At 40.5% G+C, this 26512-nt stretch overlaps 1 protein-coding gene across 1 annotated transcript in view; it reads right to left on the minus strand.

Annotated features, from left to right (window-relative positions):
* Positions 1 to 7025: 7025 nt before the first annotated feature.
* Positions 7026 to 26512, minus strand: part of ODF3L2 (outer dense fiber of sperm tails 3 like 2) — a 35951-nt gene continuing 16464 nt past the window's right edge. Inside the window, exons 3-6 of the mRNA XM_031948331.1 lie at positions 15007 to 15151; positions 14398 to 14562; positions 10124 to 10237; positions 7026 to 7630 (exon numbers count right to left, since the gene is read on the minus strand). Of these exons, the coding sequence (XP_031804191.1) occupies positions 7143 to 7630; positions 10124 to 10237; positions 14398 to 14562; positions 15007 to 15151 (912 nt within the window). The 3' untranslated portion in view covers positions 7026 to 7142. The remainder of the gene's footprint in view (positions 7631 to 10123; positions 10238 to 14397; positions 14563 to 15006; positions 15152 to 26512) is intronic.

Consider the following 26512-nt stretch of genomic DNA (forward strand, 5'->3'; position numbering starts at 1 on the left):
GGGTCCCTTTTCTGGGCCCTACCTTTAGGGATCAAGGTCTAGATCCTTTAACTTCCTTCTCTTCATCCTTGAATTAATTGGACCAGGCAATTTGGGGGCAGCCTATCTCACCCTTGCAGACCTGCTCTGGGCAGGACCAGGGACAGCGTCAATCCTCTGAGCCTGAAGCAGATTTTTAACAGTGTCCAAAGTGTGGGCAGTTGCTGAGGCTCAAGCATCTGACTTGGCAACTAACTCCTCAATTGGAATGCCTTAGGAAACCTACTTTCCTGCAATCCTTTATTTTTGGACCTATGGGATCTATAAACATTCTAGGACTTCACATTGTCCAGAATAGAGAATCTAGCTCAGGGTTACAGGTTTTGTCATTGTTGTTGGGGGAGAGGGGAGGGCAGCAGATTCCAGGACTGACTTTAAGTAATGGGACCCTTTAGAGTATTAGTTTATTATAGACAGGCACTATTTGTGTTCCCAGTGGAACCTAGCATAGGAACTGAGTACACAGTGGGCACTCAGTATGATGCAACGGGCAGAGTACAAAACTAGAAGCCAGCAGACTTGGATCTTAGTCCAGGTTTACCCTTGCTCACTCTGTTGCCTTAGGAAAGTTTAAAAAGAAAATTCTATCCATCCCCTTCCTTGCTTCTCCTCTTCCTCATCTGTAAGGTCCCTTTCCATTCTGACAGTCTAACATCTTCTAAAGGGCAGGTGAAAGAGGAGCAAAGAAAGGAATGGGAATGCCAGGTTAGGAGTCAAGAGTTGGGTTCTAGTCCTGAATCTGTAATCAAATTACTGTATCAGCTTGGGGAACTCCCTTCCCTTGTCTGGACTTCATTTTACTCACTTTACATCTTCTTGTCCCCTACAATCTCTGTCCTCCCACGATATATCAGACCATTAAAGAGTTGCCTTAAAACATAGTTCTGCAATGTCTTGCAATTTCTCCCTGAGGGTCTCTTCATCACCCTGCCTATTGGCAGTCAACTTTCTTAGCTTCCTGCCCCTCCTTGATCCATTCCCCAGATCTCTTGCTTAGCTACCTATCTATGTGACCCTCGGGTCCATCTGTTTCTCTGACCTATATGTCTCTCTAATCCATCTGCAGACAACTATGTGTTTCTTTCAACACATCTATTTTTAATTGTATTTTTCAATCAGCAAAAAATTTGACTTTTCTTCTCACTCTAATTAAGAATGTTAGAAAAACAAAGCCACTGTTTATAGTCAAGCAAATATAGTCAATATAGTCAAGCAAAACAAATTTCTACATTGACCATGTACAAAAATAACAATGATATGTCTCATTTTACACACTGAGTCCCTCACCTTTCTATCCAGAGGTGGTCAGAATGTTTTGTAATTAATTCTTTAGAATTGTGGTTGTTCATTACACCAATCAGAATTGCTAATTCTTTCAAAGTCATTTGGTCTTACAGTATTACTCTTACGATATAAATCATTTTCCTGGTTTTGTTCACTTCATTTTGTATAGGGTCAGATTTCTCTAAAGCCACACCCCTCAAATTTTCTTAAAGCACAATAGTATTCATCATAAATTTTTCATCTTTTCCTCTATTTATGGACATATCCTCAGATTCCCATTCTTTGTCATTTCAAAAAAGGGTTATAAATATTTTTGTATATCATTAATAACTGAGTTCATTTTGCTTAAGATTAATTCATCACTTAGCAAAACTATGCTCTAATTGCCCTTCTCCCATCTTCCCTTTCCCTCTTATTTCCTTGTGAAGCGAAATGCATTTCTACACCCATCTCTCTGTATTTTTCACTCCCTTGACCAGTTCAAGTGTCAGCTGCTCCCCCAACTTCTTTTCCTTGTTTTTACAGATGTCTGCTTGTGCACTCTGATATTAGAAATAATTTTCCTTAATCTTTTTTACCTTCCTCCCCCTGGTATTTTCTTCTTCCTCTTCATTATTTTTTTTAAATTTTTAATTAAATTTTCTATTTATTAAAAAAAGGATAGAAAAAGACAGAAAAGGAAAATAAACAAGAACAGAACAGAACATTGTCTTGTACCCAGCAGAACATCAGGGAGGATTCAAAATATATAGCAATAAATTTCCAATTCAAGCAAGGATATATAATAGCAGAAGAACTTATATTCATGAGTGCCCATCTTTTTTTTTTTTTTTTTTTTTTTTTTTTTTTTGCTTCCTTGTAGGTTGTTCTTTTGTTCTCTGCTGCGCACATTTTAAACTTTTTTTTTTTCCCCTTTCATCTTTACCACCTCCCCCAATCAGGCTATACTTAAGCACAGATATATTTAATAGATACACACACATATGTGCACATATATACACATACATATTCACACCCATCCACAGACCCCCACACATATACATATATCTATATATATACATACATAGTGACTTGCATACATATCTACATATACTCAGCCCCCCCCCCCACACACACACACACTATCCCTGCTAACTTTTCTACTTTAATTCTGTTCCTTAACTTGCCTTGCTATTATTTAACTTTCTCCCATCCATGGATCCCTCCCTTGTCTTCTCCCACCCTTTGCACCTCCCTCCCCCATTCCTCCTCCCTGATTTCTTTATAGATTTTGTAAGGTTCTATACCATTCATGGTAGATATATAATGTTGTCTATTTAACCCATTCCTGATTTGAATCAGTTTTCAGAACCACAAGCCCTTCTCTCCTCTCTAATGCCTCTGGGTCTATCCTTCCTTTGCATCTCATTTGTATAAATCTTTCTTTTAAACTACTCAATTACTGATGTCAGTATTAAACATATGGTTTACATTTCCATGTAAAAACATAAACAATTTGTCTATGTTAAATTCCTTGAAATAAATCATGGATATTGACTCTTATATGTTAAAATTTCTATTGAGTTTGGGTTTGGTTGAAAGTCCTGAAAATCTGTAAGTTTGTTGAATGTCCATTTTTTTTCATTCAATATGATGGATAATTTTGCTATATATGATATTTTTGGCTGCAGGCCTAGTTCTTTTGATTGCCAATATATATGATTCCAGGACCTGTGATCTTTTTTTGTGGCTGCTATATGATTTTGTGGCTGTTCTGTATGATTCTAATTGTAGCTCAATATTTAAATTTTATTCTTGTTTCTTGCAAATTTTTCTCTTTGATCTGGGGGTTTCAAAATTTGGTGGTCACATTCCTATCTGTTTTCCGCAAAGGATCTCTCTGAGGTGGTGATTAGTGGACTTTTTCTATTTTTACTTTCCCCTCATGTTCTATCACTGCAGAACAGTTTTCTTGGATTATTGCATTATTGTATCAAGATTCTTTTTTTGGGTCACAGTTTTCAGGTAGTCCAATTTTTCTTATATTTGCTCTTCATGATTTGTTTTGTAGAGTTGTTGTTTTTCTTATGTTTCACTCTCTGTTTTATTTTTTTCATTCTTTATATTCTGTTTTGTTATTCTTGGTGTCTTATTGCCTCATTGGCTTCCCCTTGCCCAATTCTAATTTATAAAGTGTTATTTTCATCTTTAAGATTCTGTATTTTCCTTTTCTAATTGGATAACATTTTTTCATTATCTTTTTTTCTTGGATGATTTTTATTTATTAATTTTTGTTTTTCTCAATGCCTGTCATTTTATTTTAAATTTTTTTTGAGTTCTTCTATAAATTCTCTTTGGGAGTCATGTAATGTTATTCTTTAGGATAGAAGAAGCTTTTTTTGACTTCAGTGTCCCTCTCTAAAGATGAACCTCCATCTTCCCTATTCCTATAGTAAGTTTCTATGGTTAGGTTCTTTCTTCTTTGCCAGTTCATTTATTTTTTTCAAAAAATGAAAAGTATTAGTGTAAGCACCTCTAATCATGAGGCGGGGGAATGGTGCTTCCAGCTTCACTTCAGCTCTCCCCTCTGACCTGGAACCCCAAACCAAAAGTTCTCCCCTCCCACAAATAAATGCCTGCAGTTGGCAGCAGCATCCCTGCCCCATTGCTTCTACACCCACTGGATGTTGGTTCCTTCTGGTCCAGAGCTGCAACTCAGAAGCACAGCTGGGTCTGACATTCCTAATCAGCTAAGGTTCCCTCTGTCTTTCTGGACTGAGACCTGGACTCCAGAAATCTAGGAGGTGAAAGTTTCTTTGGTTCAGATTGAGGCTCCAACAAACCCAGCTAACCTCAGAGGTTCTCACTTGCTTCTGCGGAGTTAGCTCAGAGGTGTTTGCACTTCAAGTGGGTTAATCCCCAGTCCAACATCTTTATTCGGGTCTTCTTGGGTTGTACCAGGAGGACCCCTGTTCTGCCCCAATTCTTCTTGATTTTTCACCAGTCTATGTTTGCCTTGTGATGGAAATTTGTTCTGTTTGTGGGGAAAATCTGGACAGCTTAAAATTTACTGACCTACTGCATCATCTTCCCAGAGTCCTCCCAATTCCAATATCCTCTTATGATCATCATCTATATTTTTTCCTAGAATCTCAGGGGTTCTTAACATGGAGTCTATGAACTCATTTTTAAAATATTATGACAACTACATTTAAAAATAATTGGTTTCATGACCAGCAGGATGAATACAGAGAGGAATGGCAAGACTTACATGAACTGATGCTGAGTGAAATGAGCAGAACCAGGAGATCATTATATACCTCAACAATGATACTGTATGAGGATGTATTCTAATGCAAGTGGATTTCTTCGACAAAGAGAAGATCTAACTCAGTTCCAATTGATCAAGGATGGACAGAAGCAGCTACACCCAAAGAAAGAACACTGGGAAATGAATGTAAACTGCTTGCATTTTTGTTTTTCCTTCCGGGTTATTTATACCTTCTGAATCCAATTCTCCCTGAGCAACAAGAGAACTGTTTGGTTCTGCACACATATATTGTATCTAAGATATACTGTAACCTCTTTAACATGTATAGGACTGCTTGTCATCTGAGGGAGGGGGTGGAGAGAGGGAGGGGAAAAATCGGACCAGAAGTGAGTGCAAAGGATAATGTTGTAAAAAACTACCCTGGCATGGATTCTTGTCAATAAAAAGTTATTTTTAAAAAAAGATACGATAGATAAAATAATAATAATAATAATAATAATAATAATTGGTTTCTTTTGTAATGGTATGTATTTTATGTATTTAAAAACATTCTTCTAAAAAGAGGTCTATAGGTTTCAACAACTTCCAAAGAAGTCTATGAAACAAAAACATTTAAGAATCCCTCTTCTAGATTGTCTCTCTGGCCTCTATCTCCCTTTAGTTTTTCATTCACTCTGCTCTGTCTCTCTCTTTTGACTAATTGTCCACATGTCCACATGTCCCTCTACCACTCTTCAAAGCAAAAAAAAAAAAAAATCAGTTGTCACTTATACAGAACACTCACCATTCGGAGTGAAGGTGAGAAGTGACTCTGCACTGCTGTAGTTTGGGGGGAGGGGAGGACATATAGTTTGGACAGTGGGGCATACAGCCACTTCCCACACCTTCATAATCCACTCACGTGCTTTAACCATCCCAGACTATCCCTACATTTCAGCCTACATGGGCAATTTTTTGGAAGGGAATGGACAGGCTGTTTGCCCCACAAGAAGATTGGACCAGACATTGAGAGGACCTTTTCTATGTGAAAACAGCAGAAAAGAGTCCAGAAACATTATTCTAGTTCAGGCTCTGCCATCAAGCAGCTGGACGAGCTCAGGGAGATCAGTTACCTTCCATGAATCTCTTTCACTTGAATGAGGGAGAAAGACAAGAGGGAAGATATCCCCTGTGGTCTGCTCTGCCCAATCATCCTAGATGGGATCTGAGAAGCCCAGGAGTGGGGGATAGGGTGTGGAAGGAAGACATGAATGAGGGGATGAATGCCGAAGAGAATGAATGAGTGAATGAACACCTAACAGATTTAATTCTCATCAACCCAACTTTCTGAGGGCATTCCTGAATTGTATGTTCTGCACCCATTGCATTTTCCATCAAAGAGCTACCAAGAGCCACTCCACTAGGTGTGAAAAACTGTGCAAAACCCCTGATCTCCCCCAAGCAGAGCAACTACTACTTAACCTCCTGTAGGTACCAGTTTATTGAAAGTTTTATTCTTTACAGCATGTTCTTTGCACCTATAGATGGTTTGCCTGGAGGTGAGCATGGGACTTGCTGGTTAGATATTGCCTCTCTGTGGTTGAGGCCTCCCTCAAAGGTCACAGGAACCCACAGCCTTGGAGGGTAGAGAAATCTTGGGGAAATGGAGCAGAACTAAAAAGACCAGATCCATGGGTGCCTCCTTTCCAGTTCCTAGGCGATGGATAGAAAGAGGGATCGCGTCAAAAAGGGGGTAGATCTGAGGCAGAGGGTTGGCTGATCTCTAGGAATTGTAATTCTAGAACAGACTTTTTGGGGACAGAAGGAGCAATATTAATGGCCAAGAAGTGGGGAAGAATCATCATTGCTGAAACCTAGAATCTGATTCTAGGTTTCTGGATAAAGAAAAGGCTTGAGGATTGATTATAAGGCGCTTAGGGCTCTCTTGGGGTGCTCTCCCAGGCATAGTACTGGGTTCACTGCTTCCCCTCTAGAAGACAAGAGACAATTTAGCTTTGATACATCTTTCTCCTAAGTGTGTATCTCCCCACCAATGCCAGGCAAATTCAAGGTGAGGCACGTTGGTTCAGGAAGAGAAAGAATCCATAGATAAGAGAATCCTGCCCCTGCCCCTGCCCTGGGTATCTTGAGACCCTCTCTGGTGGTCTCTTTAAATTCCTTCCAGCCATAGGTCCTAATCATAAAGCCCACCCCTCTCCTGCTACAGATAGAGAAACTGAAGGCCACGACTACCTTCTATTCTTACCAAGCCCTGGGGGAAAGAAGAAGCAGACATATCGTCTATCTTACCCATATCTCATGGGATGAAAAAATTGAGGCAAAGTACAGAAAAACTAGAGAGATGAAGGCATCAAACCCAAGCATCCAGTCCCTGCCAAATGCTCTCTCTCTCTCTCTCTCTCTCTCTCTCTCTCTCTCTCTCTCTCTCTTCTCCTTCCCTCCCTTCTTTTCTCTCCCCTCCTTTCTTGGAAGGGGAACCTTCCAGTTCCTGGCCCCTGATCCCCTAGGGATCCAGTCCCAGTGATACAGGTCATGCTTAGAGAGAGGGAGGATTGACATGAGAGGATGCTCAAGCTGTCCTGTTTGTGACCAGAGGAGTAATGAACTTGGAGTGGCGAATACCCAGAGAGTAAGCAGGTGACCGGGTCCAGTGCACCGTGACTTGCTCAGGGTTGTGGGCCCCAGGCCCTGGTGTCTGGAAGAGGGGGCGAGGAGCACTGGGGCGTCCCAGCATGGTATAGGCAGGCCCCCGGCGCTGCCTATAAGCATCTGGGTCTATGCACTCATATTGACCTGGCCCAGGGAGTTGCGATGGATCCTCAGTGAAACGGGCCTGGGCCGTTCGACCCGACACTGAATAGCTAGGACTGCAGGGTTTGGTAAAGATCTGGGAGCCCCACAGAGAAGGCAGGGTATAGCTGTTGGGGGCCGGGATGGAGTTCACCAGGCGGCAACGGGGAGTGTGCAAGCCCAGGCTATAAGCAGGAGGTCTTGGTTGGTTGATGGGAGGCACCTTCTCCGGGCTATAGGCACCAGGACCAGGTGTCACCTCCAGATCTGTGGAATACAAGTGCATAGAAACTGTGTCACCTCCTTGCTGCTAACCCTTCAGTTTAGGCTCCCACTGGATTTGGGATAAAATTCTATCCTTTATCTTGACAATAAAAGCTTGAATCCACCCAACATTCTCTACTCTCATTTCTGTACTCCTCTGTTAGAAAGACAGTATTGGGGTAGTGGACAGAATGTTGGAAGCAGGAGACTGGCTCTGAACCCTGCCTCAGACACTTACTAGTGGTGTGTCCCTTGGCAATTGCTTAATCTTTCTGTGCCTCAGTTTCCTCATTTGTAAAAATGAAAGAGGTAGGTTTGACTTTAGACTTTGTGACCCTCCTCCTGACAAATAATTGATTCTCTGTCCCTTCACCTTGTCCTACCCACTTCTTTCATGCCTTTGTGTTCTCTACCTAGAATGACCATAGACCTAGTTCAGATGTTACCTTCTCTACAGTCACCCAGGGGAAAGTATCATTTCCTTCTTCAAATATTCATAGGATTTTTTAATGTGAATATATCGTTAGTGTCTCTCATTACTTTCCTTGTAATCTAGAATTATGGCTCCTGGGGTCATTGTCCTTTTTAGTTTTGGCATAATGATAAATTAATTCATCAATAATAGTAGTGCATATAGCACTTTAGGTTTACATAGTGCTTTACATATGTTATCTCATTTGATCCTCACAGTAACTCTGTGAGGTTGGTGCTATTATTATGACTGTTTTACAGATAAGGAAACTAAGGCAGGCAGAGGTGAAGTGCTAGCATCCTCAGCTTAATTAAGCCCAAGGATCCTGCAAAGTAGAAACAGCATCCATATTTGTTGAATCAAATGACAACCAGATTGTATCATAGCAGCTGAGAGTCACAGAGTTGGAAATATCTTCAGAGGATATTTAGCTGAGCTTGAACTTGAGCAGGATTCTTTCTCCATCAAAGATTCTTATTTGGATGTGGGGGCAATGGGAGTTAAATGACTTATCTAGGTCACACAGCTAGTAAGTATCTGCAGACACTTTTGAACTTAAGTTCTCCTATCTCCAGGGCTAGAGCTCTATCTACTGCTACTTCTAGCTGCCTTCTCCTTCAAAAGTTCTTAATCTGGCATCATGAATTTGGATGGGGAAAAAAGTGACATCTTAACTTTTTCCTTACTTCTAACTGAAAGTTAGTCTTTCCTTCTATTAGTTAACAACTCGATTATGAAAAAGGATTCATCAGATTCAAGGATGACAAAATTTATGAACCCTTGCCCTGTATCCACCACCTAGGAACATTTATCCAGATTCCCCTAGTTTCATTTCTGGCAAATGGCCTTCCCCAGTAGCCCATTCCATTTGTTTAAAACTTTTTTCTTGTGTGTTTTTGGAAATGTCTCCATGAAACTTCCATCAGCTGGTCCTATGTCTTTGTTCTGGGGGGAAGCACTTTCAGGCTGATTTCTCTTCCTCATGACTCTCCCTCTCCAGATTCTTAAAAACAAGGTACCATATCTCCCTTTCCTCAGTCTCTTCTCTAAGCTAAATATCAACAGATCTTCCAGTTCGATATTCATTAATACATATGAATTTTCAGAGCTTATTCCCTTCAATTAGTTCTGATTGTCAATGTTAGTCTTAAATTATGGCACCCAAAAATGGTATTCTGCAAATGATCTGACCAGATCGTACAAGATCTAGTAAAGCCATCACTTCCTTCGATCTGGACATGATGCTGGTAAGCTTGTTTAATCATCATGTCACACTGCTGACTCATTTTGAACTCTTGGTCCCTAAACATCTCCTGCTCTTCTCTTGGGCACATCATCATTTGGCTATCCATCTGGTTTCCCCACTTAATGCTTATTTTTTTTACCCACATGTAAGATTTGACATTTGAGTCATTAGTTCAAGGTTCTGTGATTTCATCCCTACAGATTCACCCTCCTCCAATGCAGACCATGACCTATGTACAACTTGGAAAATTGTGGTGGCTGACAAATTCACCACCCTGTAGTAAATCTGGTGATAAGGTGCTGCAAGTTTAATTAAGCAAGTCCTGGAACAATAGATGTATAGTATAGTAGGTTACCAGGCCTGTATGTAGAGATATTCCCACCTTGTGGAGACCCTCCTGAGTTTGCACTTGGCTGTTGACAACTTTTGAATACATACCGCTGTAAAGCAACAGAGTTATGGGTATTTTTATTTAAATGCATCTTAGAAGATTTAGCTCATTATTTTACCCTTGGCTAAATGGCTTTCTCCATTCCTGTCTAGATTCCTTGCCCCCTTGACTCCTTCCTGGCTGATGTCTCATCTCACTTCTAGACTGAGGTCTTCAAAAGAATTTTAGCCAACTCTGTACCAAAACTCAGCCCAACCCAATCACCTGCCCAACAAACCCAGATCTATTTGTCTATAAACCACATTGGGCAAAGGTGGGTCCCAAGAAGCACCAGGGCTTGCCAGGAGTGTGTAGAAAAAATGGGAGCCAGAAGCCCGGGTAACTTACCTTTGGGCTTGGTGCGGGACTGCAGGGAGTAGGCAGGGGCACTGCTCCGGCCAAAGCGGGTGATGTTGGGCTGCACGAAATAGCAGGGCCCAGGACTGGAGTCTCGTCGAGGCACTGGAGAGAAGTGGGGAGAGAGGCCAAAGCCCCGGATACCAGCCCCCTTGGCAACTCCTGGTCGGAACAGCCCCTTTGTCCTGCCCTGCCTTCTCTTATCCTGTCCAATTTTTCTAATAATTACCTCACCTTAAGCATAGTACATCCCATATCCAATCTGACCTTGTTACTCCTCATGTAAAAATAAATCTCATCTCCCACCTCTTTGTCTTTGTACAAACTATCCCTTCTTTACTCTACCCTAGGAAACTATTCAGTCAGTCAAGAAGCATTTACAATGTGCCAAACACGGTGTTAAGAACCGGAGATAGAAAGGCAAAAAATAGCATGTTTACCTTCTCATGGGAGAGGCAAAAAGCCAGATATGTGCAACTAGATCTTCAGATAAAAGGGAAGCAAGACTCTCCTCCCACCATCTCTTATCTCTTATATGACCTGTGCTCCATCTCACCCCCATTCCAATTACTTTGCTTTTACATTGAGTATCCTTTGTATTTTCTTAGCTATGTACATGAATTCCCCATCTGACTCAGGTAGAATATAAACTTCCTGAGGGCAGGAACCAATTCCTTGGGTTTTTGTTGTTGTTTGTTTGTTTTGGTTTGGTTTGTTTCGATTCTATGCTACACTCCTAGTACAGTTCCTGGCACATAAAAACATTTAACAGATCCTTATTAAATTGAATTGAATTAATACAGGCTTCTCTCTCCAACTATTCCTCAGTCCAAATGTCTTCTTCTGCCATCCACACCAAGACCTCCTCCAAATAACAGCAGTCCCTCCTTCTAGAGAGATTCCCAGTTTCTAAAGTATTTTTCTCTCAATAGCCCCATGGGGGTAGGAGATGAACCTGTCAACACACCCATTTTACAGAAAAGGAAACTGAGATTCATAGAGGTCAAACTTGTTTAAGGTCATAAATGACAGATGGGAGTAATAATAATAATTAGCATTTACACAGCACTTTAACGTTTGAAAGAGCTTTATCTTATTTTGTTCTCACCACAGTCCTGGGAAGTAAATGCTATAATTATCTCTCATTTTATTTCACTATGTACATATATTCCTTACCATTCCCCATTTTACAGGGTATAAAACTGAGGCATATAGGAACTGAGGGACTTGTCAATTGGCACCTGTCTCTAAGGTCACTGAGCTAAGTATCCAGATGTAGACTCAGACCCAGTGTGCCATCTGACGAACCACCTTGCCACCTTTGTGGAGATAGGAGCCATTTTCTATTAGAGACAGTGAAGAGGTTTCTTAACTTGTAGGTAGGAAATCTGAGTTCCAATCCCTAACTTGCTTTGTAACCTAGCCTAAGTTCTTCCCTGAGCCTCAGTTTTCCCACTTATGAAACAGGGATAGAAATGCTTACAGTTTCTATTTCACAGAGATGCTTCCAAGAAAACTTTTTAAAGCTTTGATTCTTTGTGTCTACAAGAGATGATGATGATGTTAAGTCTATCTGTATGCTGTATCCCCCAGAAGATATAAATTCTTTTGAGGCAGGTACTATTTATTTCACTTTTTATTGCTATCCTCAGAACTTAGTAGAGTGCCTGGCACACAGCAGTTGCTTAATAAATGCTTATTGACTGACTGGATGATGCTAAGGATGAGAATAGCATATGGAAGTCATTATTATTAACCTAATAGTTAACATTTGCATGATGCTCTCAGGTCTGCAAAGAGCTTTATATGTATGATCTCCATTGTTTACACGTTCACTTGCATCTTACACACATTCGTGTGCACACGAAAGCAAACTCTGTAAGGGCAAACCTTGCCCATCTCTATGACGTTGTCTCCCAAGCCCAGAAAGCAATACTAGGTGTGATGTGAGTGTCAGATTCCAGTTTATGCCCATATAAAGTAAGCCCGTATGTCCCATGTTTCTAAGCAGAGGAATTTGCACACTCACCAAAAAACATCCAGGTCTGTAATCGCTAGACAGATTCACTTGGATAGGGATACACTATGTGGACGTACACATGTTCAGACAACTTTGTACACAGAACAAAGCACAGAGAAACATGTCAAGGTCATGCTTAGGTTGTGCTTTAGGTGCTTGCAATGTGTGGCTGGGATAGGGCAGGAGGGATTGACTCCAATTCACAGATGAAGTAACCAAGACCAAAGAAAGACTGAAGGTTTCCAATCCAAGGTCAGTGTTTTTCTCCGATGATTTTTCTAGATGCACACATGTTGTTTGCACATATAACACAGAGGTGAATACATACATAGATAAAACATGCAGCTATGCTTGCAAATACATATGAGGCAGTTATATGCATTAATGCATGCATCTACAGACAAATAATGACTCGTGTATATATGTACACAAACACAAGTAACAAATGCATGCATGTACACATGTACATTTACACAGAGAGACATGCAGCTGTGTTTGCAAATGTGCATGAAGCAGATACATGCATGCATTATACATACACAGACACAACTATCAAGTGCATGCATGTATAATGTATGTGTGTACATATAACACAGAGATGGACACATGCATAGATAAAACATGCAGCTGTGTTTGCAAATACACACAAGGCATTATATGCATTAATGCATGTATCTACAGACAAATAACAGGTGTGCATACATACATACACAAACACAAGTAACAAATGTATACATGTATGTGTGTGCACATTACAGATGTACAGACACATGCAGAGACATGCAACTGTGTTTGCAAATGTGCATGAAGCAGATACATGCATTGCAGTATACATACACAGACACAAGTATGTGCATGCATGTATAATGCATGTGTGTACATATAACACAGAGATGGACATATACATAGATAAAACATGCAGCTATGCTCGCAAACACACACGAGGCAGTTATATGAATCAATGCATGCATCTGCAGACAAATAATGAATGTGTGTACATATGTACACAAACACATGAAACAAATGCATGCATGTATGTATATATGCACACATAACAGGGATGTACAGCTACACAGAGAGACATGCATTGCATTGTACATATACAGACACACGTATCCAGTGCATGCATGCACACACACGTATGCACGTATATCTCAGAGATGTACAGATAGACATGCAGTTATGTTTGCAAATGTGCACGAAGCAGATACATTGTATTGTGCATACACAGGAACAAATAATGAATGCTACGTGCACATACGCAGGTTAATGAATACATATACAACGTATCAATTTATGTCTGTCGGTCTAACTCTCTGCATGCGTGGGCAGTGTATACAGAAATACACACTTAAGCATACATAGTATCAGACAGAGTTTGCACGGCTCCCAGTGAGAGGAGGAAGACGAGAAAGGGCTCTGGGTTTGGGCTGGGCCCAGAAGCTGAGAGGCCCCGGGGAAGGGTAGAATAAAGTTGAATGTGTGGCCCCGGAGCCCTGTGACTGTGCCCAGCAGGGCATTCAAGCCGGCCTGAAGGCCGGCCAGAGACCAAAGCCACATCTGCCCCAGATCTGAGCAACACAAAGAGTGCAGACCTGAGAGTGAGTAAGATCCGGCCCAGGAGTGACCTGGACCACCTCAATCTCCTTCCACCCTCTCACCCCCGCCCCTCGGACAAGAGGCAAGCTGCCAGCTCTTCTCATTCCCCATAGTCCTCTCCTCTTAAAAAATAAAATAAAATAAAAAACTTAGGGTCTGCAGAGCAGAGGATGGTCCTTCCCTCTCACAGAGTCCAAGTCCATTAGAAATCTGCCCACTTCTCCTTCCTCTCTCAGTGGGCACCCTGGAGGGGCTGGGTCTCCCCAGAATCCACTCCCGCACCCCTCCCCCAAGTGTACTGAGAAGTGGGCGGAGCCCCCGCCGGGTGCCCGCAGGGAGATGAGAAAATCTCAGCCTTCCTAGCCCTACGTCTGACCCGTCCTCTCATCTTATCAGCCCCTTTCCTCCTCCCTTTCTTCTCCCCTTCCTTCCCCTGTTCTTTCCCCTCAACTGACCTCTCTTCCCGCCTCTCTCCTTACCTGCCTTTTCCTTTCTTCTCTTACTGGTGTTTGTGGGCTCCTCTTTCTCTCTGTCCGCCCCCCCCCCATCTCTCCACTGTCCATCCTTGAATTCCCTCCCCAGATCTCTCCCTTCCCGCTACCCAAATCTCTCCTCTCTTCGGTAGCTTCTCTGTCCCGCTCCTTACCGTCGCAGGGCCTGCTGAGGAAGGAGTACGCAGGACTAGCCTTCTTGGTGAAGTCATGGCTGATATAGCCCACGGTCGAGGGAAGCCAGAACAGGTCGGGACCCGGACCTACAACCCCATGAAGGGGCCCCTCAATTCGATTCCAAAAGCCCCGAGAATGTGGGGCTCAGCCCCAGGTGGGGCTCAGGTGGCTCCCACCATAGCCCACCCACCCGCAAGGACCCCCATTTTGTTAGCCCTTACTTGGCTTGTTCCTCGTAGGTCAGCTTTGGGGAAGGGGAGGGAGTGGGAAAGGATTTTGAAAATCTCAGAGTCAGACCTTTCCTGCTCACTCCCCTTCCCCTTCATCCTTCCTGTTCATATCCTCCCACTTATCAACACCGTTAGGACCCCTTAGGAGGAGCAAGGCAGCCACTTAGGGAGACACGGCCTGGGAAGTCCCTTTTTACCGAGGGGAGCTGTCAGGTTAGGGGGATGGTGACACCTTCTGGGACTCAGTCGTGGGAACCCAAGAGGGTGTGGCTTTAACCCATTCTGGGGTTCGGGATCTCTTGTCTTCCCCCTTCCCTCACCTACTGAAGGGCTAAAGCAGCTAGAGGGCCCACGTACCGGTCTCACACATAGGGATCCCCGATGTCTTCTTCTGGCCTTTCTCAGCCTCCTGACACACGGTGGCCCTTCGGGCTAAAAGAGCACCAGGCAGCCGGGGAGGAGGGGGTCCGCAGGTCAGGGTGCCCATGGTAGAGGCAATCCCCTAGGGATGAAGAGAATCAGGGAGGGAGCTGGGCTCCAAACCCACCGGTCCAGGGTGGTAAAGGCTGGGGGGGGGGAGGGAAAGGGGAGGGGGCCGGAGCTATGTCCAACCATCCACCCCGAAAGCCTGCCCGTATCTGTCACACTGCCCTAGGTTCTACTGGAACAAGATTCCCACTCAGGCAATGACTAGCAGTAAGCTGATCCCTGCTTTGCTCCCTCTGCTGCCACCTCCCATCCCCACCTGCAGCCCCAAATCTGCTATTAGCAAAGGGAGGGGACCACACAGGGAGCTCCTTGTCCCCCAGGAGTGTCTGTTCCCTCCAGGAGGGAGAGGAGGGGGGCTAAAGGATCAGATCCTGGGAGCCTGGCAGCCTAGGCTTCCTAAGGGCAGGAAGCTTACCCATCCCAAGGGAACAGGGAGCAGGGATTGAGTTTCTGGCAAAATAGTGTGTCCTCCAGAGAAGAATTGGGTGTTGCTGCAACTTAGGAGGAAGCAGCATAGATGGTTGAGCAGAAACCCCAAGAATCTGAGTGCTGCAAACTTCCCAAGAAGCTGCTAGATACCTCCTGCTGTAGGACAGGGAAGTAATAGGTTCCCTGAAGGGGGATGAGAATTCCATCCCCAACCTTAATATGCCCTTAGATTGTCATAGGTTGTCAAAGCTTGATGGAAGTTTAGAATATAGAGTATCAATGCTGGGAGGGCCCTTAGAACACACAGTCAGAGCTGGGAACCCTTAAACCACAGTATGTCAGAGCTGGAAATATTTAGAACACAGGATATCAGAGCCGGGAAGACCCTTAGAACATATCATATTAGAGCTAGGAAGGCTTTTTCAATCAAATTTAATTCAATTCAGTGAATATTAATTAAGCATCTACTATGCGTGCTTAATTACAAAGAGAAAAAGAGCCTGCCCTCAAGATTACATTCTACCGGAGAGAAATGATATGTCCCCAGATAAATGACCACCTTCTTTTGGATAGGTCCTGTAGTTTCATTGGTATTGGGAACTTTCAGTATTATCAAAGCAGGTGAAAATCTCATAAGCTATTCCTAATGTCACCTGGGTCAGAGTCTGAGTCATGATTCCATGTCGGCCAGACTGAGGTACCAGAGCAGATTTGACCCAATTTTTGTAGCAACTTTTATGGTGGCAAGGAATTGGAGATTGAGTGGATGACTGAATAAATTAAGACATATGATTGTAATGGAATACTATTGTGCCATAAGAGATGATAAAAAGACATTTCGGAAAAGCCTGGAAAAACTTACATGAACTGAAGCTGAGTGAAGCGAGAAGAACCAGGAGAACACTGTACATAGTAACAGCAAGACTGTGTGATGATCAACTATGATAAACTTAGCTCTTCTCAGCAATAGAGTGATCCAAGACAACTCCAATAGTGTTCGGATGGGAAATGCCATCTGCATCCAGAGAAAGAACTAGGAGACTGAATGAGGACTGAAGCATACTATTTTCACCTTTTGTTTTTGTTTGCTTTTTTTTGTTCGGATTTTTCTTTCACAACATGAATAATATATTTAAAATAATTGTACATCAATCATTCATAACTACTCTGAACGACTTATAATGAAAAATCCTATCCATACGCAGAGAAGGAACTGATTATGTCTGAATACAGATTGAAGCATTCTCTATTTCTCTCTTTTTTTAAACTTAATTTTTCTTGAGGTTTTTTATTTTTATTAGGGGGGAAGATCTGTTTTCTTTCTGTTTTGCATAACTTCACATGTAGTTTTTTAATTGTGAATGGAAATAAAGGAGAGAACCTAGAATGCAAAAATCTTAAAAACAAATGTTAAAAAAAGTTTTGAATGTAACTGGGAAAAAATAAAATTTTAAAATAAAATAAAATAATTGTATATGAATAACCTATACCAGATTGCTTCATGTCTTGGGAAGGGAAGAAGGAAGGAAGGGAGAAAATTTTGGAACTCAATTTCTTATAAAAATTAATGTTGAAAAGTATCTTTACATGTAATTAGAAAAATAAAATACTATTGAGAAAAAAAAAATTCTATTCCTTGTTAAAAGTCTTCCTCTCTTCTCACTCTTTCCTCTCTGCTGGGAATGTCCTTTTTTCTCCTGCCTTCTTCCTTTATTTCCCCCTCCCCCATCTCCACCACAAGGTTATCTTGAATATTTTATGTATGTAGATACTTTTATGTGAGCATTTTGGGTCCCTTGTTAGAAATGCAGGTACTTAATGCAGAGAAACCATTAGGGAGGGGGATATATTGCTAGTTCAAGTGAAAGATGATTGTGTGGATTGTGAGAAGCAGACCTATATGAGAGAGTATAGAATTTGAAATGACAAGAACAAGTAATTGAATAGAAGATATGTGGGGTGAATTCGAATGAGGAGTTAAGGATCCCAAGGCACCAAAGAATTGTAGGCAATTAGTTGTGCACAATTAGTAAAAATGGATCAGAACAGAAATAGGTTTTGAAGAGGGGTCTTTAGGATATCTAATTTGAAATGTCTAAGAAACAGATGATGGTGGAGAAATGGGATTTCAGATAGAAACTAGACTTAGAGATACAAATGTGGGAATTATCAGCATAGAGATGCTAGTAGAACCCATAGGGGATAATGAGATTACCATTTGAGTCTCTATAAAGACAGTCTTTTAAGGGATGTGACAGGGGTGTTTTCTTGTGTCTAATGCATTTTAATGTTTCATTTTGTGTCCTATTTATCTCTGTTATTGTGTTAGTCCTCTACTAGATCATAAGCTACAGGACAACAGGCTTTAGATCTTTATCTAAATTTTGTGTCTCTTGATTGATTATCTCCAATTTGCCTTATAAAATAATCCTTGTTTTATATTGTTGTTTGCCCATTATCCCTTTTGCTTTTTGCAAAAAATATTGTATTCTCAGAGCTTGGTACAGTTCCTGGAACATATGGTGCTTAATAAATGTTTGTTGACTATGTCTCTTTCACTCTCACACACAAAATCAACATAGGATTTATACTCAGTGGATTGTTGAATGGACATTCTGCATTTTCCAAGTGAGGTCATTGGACTAAGTGTTCTTTAAGGTCTCTTCTAGCTTTAAGTCTTAAAATCTTTTCAAAAGAAGTTAATTGAATTAGCTCTGGTTTTCCTGTCAGATTCAAAACACAAATTCAATTCAAACACACAAAAGAGTTCCCATGCAAGATTCAGGACCATTTCATTCATTTAGGACATTCAGATGACATGTGTGCTCAAAGGAATGCTTCACCACCCTTAATTAATCCATCTTCAATCCTCCCAGGTCACTGTTCCCTGATCCCATTCATTCTCTGGGGAGCCAGATCTAAGACTTAGTTAATGGGTTGATTTGGTCTATGTGTCAGAACTCTAGGGGAAAGGCGCCTTGAACACTAATTTCAGGGAGCCATCTCCATCAGGATCCATAGGAAGCAGAACATTCAGGTCCATGGAAGAATGAACTCTCCTTTAGGGAAAGCTGGAGAGAAAGGGTTGGCTTCCAGAGAGCTTTGGAAGTTTTGCTTAAGCTTCCCACCCTCTGCAAATCAATTCTGCTGGATAGCATCAGCTCAGAAGAATGTTAGCCAGTGAAAATGTAAGATTAACTCACACTAAGCCCCTTAGACTCTACTAACTGGACCCCTCCACACACACAGCTCCCATGCAGAAAAATGTTAATTTAATTTATGGAATGGAACTCTACCTACCTGGTCCAGTCCCCTTCCCCTAGGAGGAGAGGGGAATTCACACTCATGCTCAAGGGTGAAACATTTATTTATTCATCCTATTTGCAAGCTATTAACTTCAGAAGAGTTGAGGAAAGCCACCAGAATGGGGAAGGAATTTGAGTTAATGAGACTATAATGGTGGGGTGGCAGTTAGCTCATAGAAAAAAAGATGGAGGGGGGAATGACTGTTGCCTGCAAATATCTGACTACTAATATGAGAAAAGATAGATTGTTATTACTCCTCCCATGACCACATTAAAAGCCCTCTCCTGCATCTCTCTGGCTCAGGATGGCCAAACCCACTTTGGTCCCAGGAAATGAGCTGTATGAGGTAGCATCTTCCATGGAGAAGCTTAGCCTGTCCAGGCCTTTTCCCTTCTGCCCGTCCCCCTCCCAATTGCCCCAAAGAGGTATCACTTTTTCATGTTCCTTGTCTGCTACAGATGTGGATAATTTGGTCCTGAAGTGATGGTGTGAGTAATGAAATTCCCACTAAATGAGATACAGTGGGAGGGAAGGAGGAGGCGGACAGTGCAGAGGAGGCCTGAGAAAGGATTATTTTCCCCTCACAACAAGGTTGGCACAGAGCTTCAGCTCCAGAAAGGTTACGAGTCATTTATTAGAATATCCTCAAGTCCTGAGTCCATTGCTTGTTCCCTGCTCCCTCTTGAATGACTGGAGTCCATATTTCAAGTATGGAAGCATGGCAGGAGGAGGTTCAGACTCCGAACAGGGACATTTCAGTGAAGAAATGGGACCCAGAAAACCAACCTTACTTCATTTAACCACTGTCTCATTCACAGGACTGGCCCAAAGAACTATGTTTAGGATTGCCATGTTACGTCTTACAAGGTAGAAAAAATCAGTGAATCATGACTATTTTTTTTCTCTCAATTAATCTGAAATACTATGGTTAACTTTGAATCCAGTGAGGGGAATAGAGAATGTGTTGGGTCAAGAGAGAACTTTTGTGGTAGTTACAGCATATGAGCTTGAAGAGATCTTGGAACACAGAATCCAAAATGTTAGCACCAGGAAGAACCTTAGAACAGAGGTTCTTAAACTTTTGGGGGTCTTAGACACCCCTTTAGCAGTCTGGGGAAATTTATGAACCTCTTCTTTAAATAAGGTTTTTCCAATACATAAAATAAAATCCATAGGATTACAAAGGAAATAAAATGTATTGATATAAAGATGTAATTATTTTTCCATGTAAATTCACAGACCTTCTGAATTCTATTTGACTTGTCCATGGACTTTAGGTTAAGAATTTCTGCCTTGAAATTAGACATAGACCCACACTTAACTCCGTATACCAAGATAAGATCAAAATGAGTCCATGATTTAGACATAAAGAACGAGATTATAAACAAATTGGAGGAACATAGGATAGTTTATCTCTCAGACTTGTGGAGGAGGAAGAAATTTGTGACTAAAGATGAACTAGAGACCATTATTGATCACAAAATAGAAAATTTTGATTACATCAAATTAAAAAGCTTCTGTACAAACAAAACTAATGCAAACAAGATTAGAAAGGAAGCAACAAACTGGGAAAACATCTTCACAGTTAAAGGTTCTGATAAAGGCCTCATTTCCAAAATATATAGAGAACTGACTCTAATTTATAAGAAACCAAGCCATTCTCCAATTGACAAATGGTCAAAGGATATGAACAGACAATTTCAGATGATGAATTGAAATTATTACCACTATATGAAAGAGTGTTCCAAATCATTATTAATCAGGAGAAATGCAAATTAAGACAACTCTGAGATACCACTACACACCCTCTCAGATTAGCTAAGATGGGAAAATAATGATGATTGTTGGAGGAGATGCGGGAAAACTGGGACACTGATACATTGTTGGTGGACTTGTGAATGAATCAACCATTCTGAGAGCAATCTGAATTATGCCCAAAGTTATCAAACTGTGCATACCTTTGATCCAGCAGTGTTTCACTGGCTTATACCCTAAGGAGATACTAAAGAAGGAAAGGACGTATGTGCCAAAATGTTTGTGGCAGCCCTTGTTTGTAGTAGAAACTGAAAATGAATGGATTTCATCAATTGGAGAATGGTTGAGTAAATTGTGGTATATGAATGTTATGGAATATTATTGTTCTGTAAGAAATGACCAGCAGGATGAATACGGAGAGGATTGGCGAGACTTACATGAACTGATGCTAAGTGAAATGAGCAGAACCAGGAGATCATTATATACGTCAACAACGATACTGTGTAAGGATGTATTCTGATGGACGTGGATTTCTTCGACAAAGAGACCTAATTCAGTTTCAATTGATCAATGATGGACAGAAGCAGCTACATCCAAAGAAAAAAACACTGGGAAATGAATGTAAACTGTTTGCATTTTTGTTTTTCTTCCTGGGTTATTTTATCTTCTGAATCCAATTCTCCCTGTGCAACAAGAAAACTGTTTGGATCTGCACACATACATTGTATCTAAGATATACTAGGACATATTCAACATATATAGGACTGCTTGCCATCTAGGGAGGGGTGGAGGGTGGGAGGGAAAATCGAATAGAAGTGAGTGCAAGGGATAATGTTGTAAAAAAAAAAAATTACCCTGGCATGGGTTCTGTCAATAAAAAGTTACTATAATAATAAAAAAAAAGGGAAAAAAAAAAAGGATTTCTGCCTTGGGGCAGCTAGGTAGCACAATGGATAGAACACCATCCCTCAAGTCAGAAGGACCCGAATTCAAATTTGGCCCCAGACACTGAACACTGCCTAGCTGTGTGACCCTGGGCAAGTCACTTAATTCTAATTGCCTCAGCAAAAAAAAAAAAAAGAATCTTTACCTTAAGATATAGTGTCAGCCCAGAGAGATCTTAGAATACACAATGTCAGAGTAGAGAGGGCTCTTAGAACACAGAATGTCAGAGTCAGGAAAGTATTTAGAGCAGAGAATGTCAATGCTAGATATGATCTTTTTTTAAAAAAATTATCTTTTTTCTGTTATATTCATTTTTTTAAAACACATTTCCTTATGAATCATGTTGGGAGAGAAAAAATCAGGACAAAAAGGGAAAAACCATGAGAGAGAGAAAAAACAGAAGAAAAAGAAAAAGAAAAAAAAAGTGAACATGGAATGTGTTGATTTACATTTAGTCTCCATATTTCGCTCTCTGAATGCTGATGGTGCTTTCCATCCAAAGTTTATTGGAATTGCCTGGGATTCCTGAACTGCTGAGAAAAACCAAGTCTTTCAAAATTGATCAATGCATAATCTTGCTGTTACTGTGTACCATGTATTCCTGGTTCTGCTTGTTTCACTTAGTGTTTGTAAATCTTTCCAGATCTTTCTAAAATCAGCTTGTTCATCATTTTTATAGAACAAAAATATTCCATTACTTTCATATACCATAACTTGTACAGCCATTCCCCAATTCCTGGGTATTTACTCATTTTCCAATTCTTTGCCACTACAAAAACAAAAAACAAACAAACAAAAACCCTCCTACAAACATTTTTGCACATGTGGGTCTTTTTATATTTTTTTATGATCTCTTTGGGATATAGACTTAGTAGTGATATTGCTGGATCAAAGGACATGAACAGTTTTATAGCCCTTTGGGCATAGTTCCAAAGTACTCTCCAGAATGGTTGATTTTGTATTTCTTTTAGATCCCTTTAGCCCATGCATGGCCTCTCTCTCTCCTTTCTCCCCCCCCCCCCATAAAACCAACTCTTAGTTTTATTAATTAGCTCAATAGTTTTCTTAGTTTCAATTTTGTCAATCTCTCCTTTGAGTTTCATAATTTCTAATTTGGTATTTAATTAGGGTTTTAAATTTTGTTCTTTTTCTGGACTTTTAAATTGCATGGCCAATTCGTTGATCTCCTCTTTCTCTATTTTATTCATGTAACTATTTAGAGATATAAAAATTTCCCTAAGAACTGCTTTGGTTGCTTTCCATAGGTTTTGGTATGTTGTCTCATTATTATCATTCTCCAGGATGAAATTATTGATTGTTTTAATGATTTATCATTTGATTCACTCATTCTTTTGAATTAGATTATTTGATTTTTGATTGGTTTTTAGACTATCTTTTCCTGACTCTTTATTGAATGTAATTTTTATTGTACCATGGTCTGAAAAGGAAGCAGTTACTACTTTTGCCTTTTTGCATTTGTGAGATTTTTATATCCTAATATATGGTTAGTTTTCATGTAGGTGCCATGTACTGCTGAGAAAAAAATATATTTCTTTCTGTCTCTGTTCATTTTCTTCAGAGATATATTATATCTAAATTCTCTAAGATTCTATTAACCTCCCTAATTTCTTTCTTGCTTATTTTATTAGATTTATCTAATTCTGAGAGGGGGAAATTGAGGTCTCCCACTATATAGTTTTGCTGTCTATTTCTTCCTGTAACTGGATTAATTTCTCTTTTAAAAAAATCATCTAAAAATGATGTACTACTTGGTGCATATATATTTAAGAAAAATCCTCAGAATCATTCTAGTCTACTACATTATTTTATTTAATTTCTCAATAGCTTTTTTTAAATACATGTAAAGATAGTTTTCAACATTCATTTTTGTAAATTTTTGTTTCCAAATTTTTCTCTCTCCCTTCCTTATCTCCCTCCTCCCCAAGACAATATGCAATCTGATATAGGTTAAATATGTGCAATTCTTTTAAACATATTTCCATATTTGTCATATTGTCCAAGAAACCTCAGACCAAAAGAGAGAAAAGCATGAGAAATAAGCAAATAAATAAGCAAGAGGTGGAAATACTATATTTTGATCCACATTCAGTCTCCATAGTTCTTTCTCTGGATGCAGATGACTCTTTCCATCACAAGTCTATTGGAATTGCCTTGAATTATCACATTATTGAGAAGAACCAAGTCCATCATAATTGATAAGTATATGATCTTGTTATTTCTGTATACAATGTTGTCTTGGTTCTACTCATTTCATTCACCATCAGTTTATGTAAATCTTTCCAGGCTTTTCTGAAATTAGCTTGCTCATCATCTCTTAGAGAATAATAATATTCCATTACACTCATATACCATAACTTATTCAGCCATTTTCCACTGATGGGCATACACTCAGTTTCCAGTTCCTTGCCTTTACAAAAAAGAGTTGCTACAAACATTTTTGCACATATGGGTCCTTTTCCCTCTTTAATGCTCTCTTTCTACCACATCATTTTATAGAGGGAAAGTTAAGACTCAGTTCTGATAAGAAGTATTTCTAAATTATCTTGTTGGCACTTGTCCTGGCCTATCCCACTTGAACTAAAATTCTCCCACTTCAGCTTTGGGATGGGAGGAGGTACAGCTATTTTTGGAGGAGAATAGGCAGTGATGGACCAGAGTTTGAAGAACAATGTCTATAATCTTCCTGCAAACCTTTACCCCCCATATCCTCCTTTCATCTTTCCCATTGCTGCCCCTTTGAGGTTGATGAATCTTTGCAGGCTTAATAAAAATAGTTCTACTTAAAAGTCAGGAAGACCTGGTTAGAAATACAGCCACATACATTTGTGATCCTGATAAATCACTTACTCATTATCTACCCCAGTTTTCCCAACTGTCAAATAGCATCTATTTCTCAGGACAGTTAGGTGGCACAGTGGGTAGAGTACTAGGCTTAGAATCAGGGAGACTCATCTTCCTGAGTTCAAATCTGATCTCAGACACTTATCAGTTGTGTGACCCTGAGAATGTTATTTAACCCTGTTGGTCTCAGTTTCCTTATGTGTAAAAAAAAATGAGCCAGAAAAAAATGGCAAAGTATTCTAGTATCTCTGCCAAAAACTCTAAATGGGGTCATGAAGTGAAATGACTGAGCAACAAAAACTCAAGAGTGTTGGAAGAATCAAATGAGATATTATTTGTAAAGTGCTTAGCACAGTGGCTTTTGAGTGGTTTTTCAGTTGTGTCCCACTTTTGTGACCCCATTTGGGGTTTTCTTGGCAAAGATACTGGAGTAGTTTGCAATTTCTTTAACTCATTTTACAGATGGGGAAACTGAGGCAAGCAGGGTTAAATAACTTGCTTAGCTAATATGTGTCTGATGACAGATTTTTCCAGGAATACTGTGCCTCCTCTCCTTTGCTTCAGTTTTCCTGGATTCTTTCAAAACTCAGTTCAAATCTCACCTTCTATAGGAGATCTTTTCCAAAAGACCCAGCTCTTCATGCATTCACTGAGATTTCCTGCTCCCCAGCACCCATACCAAAGGGATTATTGTTGTTTTTGAAGGGATACAATGACAAAATGGGGATTTTGACTTGCTCATGAATTAGATTTAAATGAATCAGAGCTGCACAAAGTCATCAGCCTTGCTCTGCTCCAGAGCCGTGGAAGTCCAGTGGCAGAACAAAAGTCAGTATCACTGGCAATGGCCTAGGATGCAAGAGATGACCTTGGATGCTTGATGTGTGACCAAGATTGACCTGCTTCAACTGCCTTTGAGGCTTTTGGAGCAAATTGTCCTCATCCTCCCATTCCTCCAGGGAAAGTCTTCACATACACTCCCCTAATCCAGCAGGGAGTGTGAGAAATATCAGTTATCCTCAACCTGTTTGAGCCCATCTTCCCAAGATGGTTTTGCTGAGGTGTGGCCCTTGTAGATGCTACAAGTTAAAAATCTCATTCTGGAGAATGGTTTCTATGTATCTCATTGTTTACATGTTGTCTTCCCATTAGACCGTAAGCTTTTTAAGGGCAGGGACGCTTTTTTACTTTTCTTTCTGTCTTCAGCACTTAGCACTGTGCCTTGCACATAGTGGTGCTAGATTAATTCTTGTTTACTGACTGGCATAATAAATATGTTCATTAATATGTTCACTAATGGTGATAATAATATCACCAATGATGTTGGAGAGAAAACCCTAGTCTTGTGTTAATGGAGAGACCCAGAATTTACCAGCTAGGGAACCTCAGGCAAATCATATAAACTTTCTGAGTTTGTTTCCTCTTCAAGTCAATTCAATTCAACAAACACAAGCACACCATGTGCCAAACACTGCTCTAGGGACTCATCTGTAGAAATGGAATAATAATACTTAAGAGTTGTGAGAAGCAAATATGGGAATTTAGTTAAAGACTTCTGCAAATGTTGGAGCACAAAATAAATGTCATCTATTACTGCTGCTACTCACCAGGACCCTGGGTCCTCATCCCAGCAGAAGGTCACAGAGGAATGATTAAATCTCTGTTTTTCAGCTTACTCGGCCTGAGCATAAAGTCCAAAATATGACTTGGGTTTTGGTTGTTTTATTTTCTTTCCCTCAATTGTCAAAGTGTGACTCCATCTAATCAGGGTTTTCTCAACTCTTATCTCTACTATCTCTGACCTCTGTGCTCAACTGGAGCCTCCCACCAGCATGTGGGCCACCTAGCCTTTTCTGTTCCTTTGCTGAGTTTCCCCAATTCTGACTTGCTTTTAAATGTCATAAAATCAGGTAACATATATAAGAACATGTTCTAACTATAAAGTGCTATGCAAACATTCATTCAGATAGGATGAGATTGTAGACCAGAGCCAGAACCAGGATGTGATGACTAGGGCTTTGCCCCAGGGAATAAAACTTACAAGATAGGAAACTTTAACCCATATATTCATTTTTTT

Source organism: Sarcophilus harrisii, chromosome 1 (assembly GCF_902635505.1).
Source record: "Sarcophilus harrisii chromosome 1, mSarHar1.11, whole genome shotgun sequence".
Classification (NCBI taxonomy): domain Eukaryota; kingdom Metazoa; phylum Chordata; class Mammalia; order Dasyuromorphia; family Dasyuridae; genus Sarcophilus; species Sarcophilus harrisii.